Source organism: Diachasma alloeum, unplaced genomic scaffold (assembly GCF_001412515.2).
Source record: "Diachasma alloeum isolate Michigan unplaced genomic scaffold, Dall2.0 Dall_scaffold_00288, whole genome shotgun sequence".
In the NCBI taxonomy this organism is placed as follows: domain Eukaryota; kingdom Metazoa; phylum Arthropoda; class Insecta; order Hymenoptera; family Braconidae; genus Diachasma; species Diachasma alloeum.
In genome coordinates, this window is record NW_021680427.1 from 2,448,808 (window position 1) to 2,451,775 (window position 2,968).

Sequence of the window (2,968 nt, forward strand, 5' to 3'; positions counted from 1 at the left end):
TCGAACCCGGGTCTCCCAGATACGCGCCGGGCACTCTTACCGACTAAGCTACCGGGAACCACAGAAATTCACTCTCAAATTCACCTCAAACACCGCCTAACCTCCTTTAGGCGGTTCGCTGATTCCATAACCGGGTCATTGGCGGTATTCGACGGAATTCATTCATTCGAATGTCTCGTCCTTTCGTTTGTTTCTGAAGCGGATCTCCACGCATGGGTTGTGATTTTCGTACTCCCAGTGAACAGCGCAATCAATCCTCTCCTCTACACATTCACAACTCCAAAATTCCGAGAACGATTGGAGGAAGGCTGGGTGGGACAGCTTCGGAATTACGTCTTACGAAGAACATCGGCTCAAGGTAACCGAATGGTTCATTCATGTCTTGTTGGTGAAAAAACGAAGGGTTTTTTTCCAGATTCTCAGGGATCGTTGGAAGGCACTCAAGAGAGATCGAATTCATTCTTGTCTCTGACCACCAAGTGGACCGGCTTCGATAAAAAATTTCCGAATTACAAGAAACATTGAATTTACAAAATTGAATTTGTTTTCTATGTGTAATAAGTCGCGCTGAATAAGTAATATCTAAGAAAATCGTGATGTCTTTAATTTTTTTTGTTTGATCATGTTGTTATGCAATGCCACATCATATATTCTCAGTATTTGCAATATTGATGTATAACGAACAGGTGTAAAATGGGTGCTTGCGGTTTTGAATAAACATCTTTATAAAATGAAGAAGAAACGTTAAAAATGTGAATGTTGACGCACACAAAATTTTCATTCACAAATTTATTGAGTTCGCCAGAAAATTCTATTGAATTTCTATTGATTATTTCCCTCGTCACCCTTCCAACAGAATTGTGATGTTTCGTGGTACAATCAAACGAGAATTATATCGACTACTTTTTCTCCAATGAAATGCTTTTCTATTTTTGTAGTCGAATGTTAGAGCTTTTATTTGAGCCCCATTTGACGCTAAGTTTCCGGACACTTTACAATGATTTTTTTATTTAAACTTCGCAGGTTTCAATTTGAATCTCGGTATTGAACCGTTAGAAAACACTTTAAATATCTGAAAAAAATAGAAAGTTTACCTTTGGGGGATGATTGATAATATAATGAAAAATTGCAGTTTTTAAAAATTACGTGCATTTTCTATAAATAATTTATAAACAATCAATTTTCCATAAAAATCATTTGTTCAGAATCGTAACAGATGTGGTCATATTCAGAATTTTATCAGAAATCGATTTTTTGCCTAAAAAAATAAGGTTTCCGCAAGTTTAAACAACTTCAATTATTTATTTATAAACAAAGAATGTTTGAAAAAAAATAATTCTGTGCAAAATGTAATTTGAATGATACTAAATATTCATGATTTTTTCAAATTTGTCTCACACAGTTTAATTGACAAATTTCATGATTGAAAATGGTTGAATCTTTAGTACTGGATATTCTTAGGGATATTCAAGATTTCCACAATGTTACAATGATTTTATTATTTAAACTTTACAGGTCTGAATGTGAATCTCGGCATTAAACCGTCAGAAAACACTTTAAAAATAAGAAAAAAAATTAGAAAGTTTACCTTTGGAGGATGATTGATAAAATAATGAAACATTGCAGTTTTTAAAAATTACATGCATTTTCTATAAATAATTTAGAAACAATCAATTTTCCATAAAAATCATTTGTTTCGAATCGTAACAGATGTAGTCATATTCAGAATTTTATCAGAAATCGATTTCATGCCTAAAAAATTAAGGTTTCCGCAAGTTTAAACAACTTCAATTATTTATTTATAAACAAAGAATGTTTAAAAAATAATAATTCTGTGCAAAATGTAATTTGAATGATGGTAAATATTCATGATTTTTTCAAATTTTTCTCACGCAATTTATTTGACAAACTTGATGATTGAAAATGGTTAAATTATTAGTGCTAGATAACCGTAAGGATATCTAAGATTTCCACAATTTTACAATGATTTTATTATTTAAACTTGGCAGGTTTGAATATGATTCTCGATATTGAACGATTACAAAACATTTTAAAAATCTGAAACAAAATTAGAAAGTTTACTATTGGAAGAAGATTGATAAAATAAGTAAAAAATTGCAATTTTTAAAAATTACATGCATTTTCCATAAGTAATTTATAAACAATAAATTTTCCATAAAAATCATTTGTTCAGAATCATAACAAATTTATTCATATTCAGAATTTTACCAGAAATCGATTTCGTGCCTAAAAAAATAAGGTTTCCAAAAGTGTAAACAATTTCAATTATTCATTTCTAAACAACGAATGTTAAATAAATGATAATTCTGTGCAAACCGTAATTTGAAACGAATTATCCTCACGCAATTTAATTACGAATGTAAAGATCACGAATTTTTAAATTTCGAATTTAATGATTAAAAATAGTTGACTCTATAGTGTGGTTTGTACCAAACTGTAAATGCTACTTAATATCCTTAAACCCTGTTTTTCTACAAAATTTCTTCCCTCGTCTCCAACATACACTTGTCTGACATAAGATAAACCATGAAGGTCAGAATGCAGACCCTAGCAGTTGAGCACGCAGTCTCCGAAAGGTCTGTTCCCTCCTGTACCCTCCCGTCAACACATGTGACATTGTTTTTTCTCCCATCAAATTAAAAAAGGGTGAGAACAAGTGTCCGCATCTAGATATAAATTTTTTCATAAAGAGACCGTTTCTCCACGTTATGTCGAAACCACTGGGCATCTGGTGCCTCAAGGACATCCGGATGAGCACGAGGCATTGAAAAAAAATTCATCGGCTGTCAACGAAAAAGAGAACTATGTTAGGAGTGTCGTATTCGGCGACCAAGAGGAAACCGAATGTTACATCCCATCCACCACCACACGACGTTACGTCTTACTAGCAACATCGCATCAGTTGATCAGCCTCCCAGCGAGAGCTCCAGTTCGTTATTGGCAGTTA

General features: G+C 32.9%; 1 protein-coding gene across 1 annotated transcript in view; it reads left to right on the forward strand.

Moving 5' to 3' along the window:
• LOC107038756 (relaxin receptor 1) overlaps positions 1-837 on the forward strand; it is a 21,615-nt gene extending 20,778 nt beyond the window's left edge. The window contains exons 19-20 of the mRNA XM_015258009.1: positions 200-358; positions 416-837. Of these exons, the coding sequence (XP_015113495.1) occupies positions 200-358; positions 416-525 (269 nt within the window). The 3' untranslated portion in view covers positions 526-837. The remainder of the gene's footprint in view (positions 1-199; positions 359-415) is intronic.
• Positions 838-2,968: the final 2,131 nt, after the last annotated feature.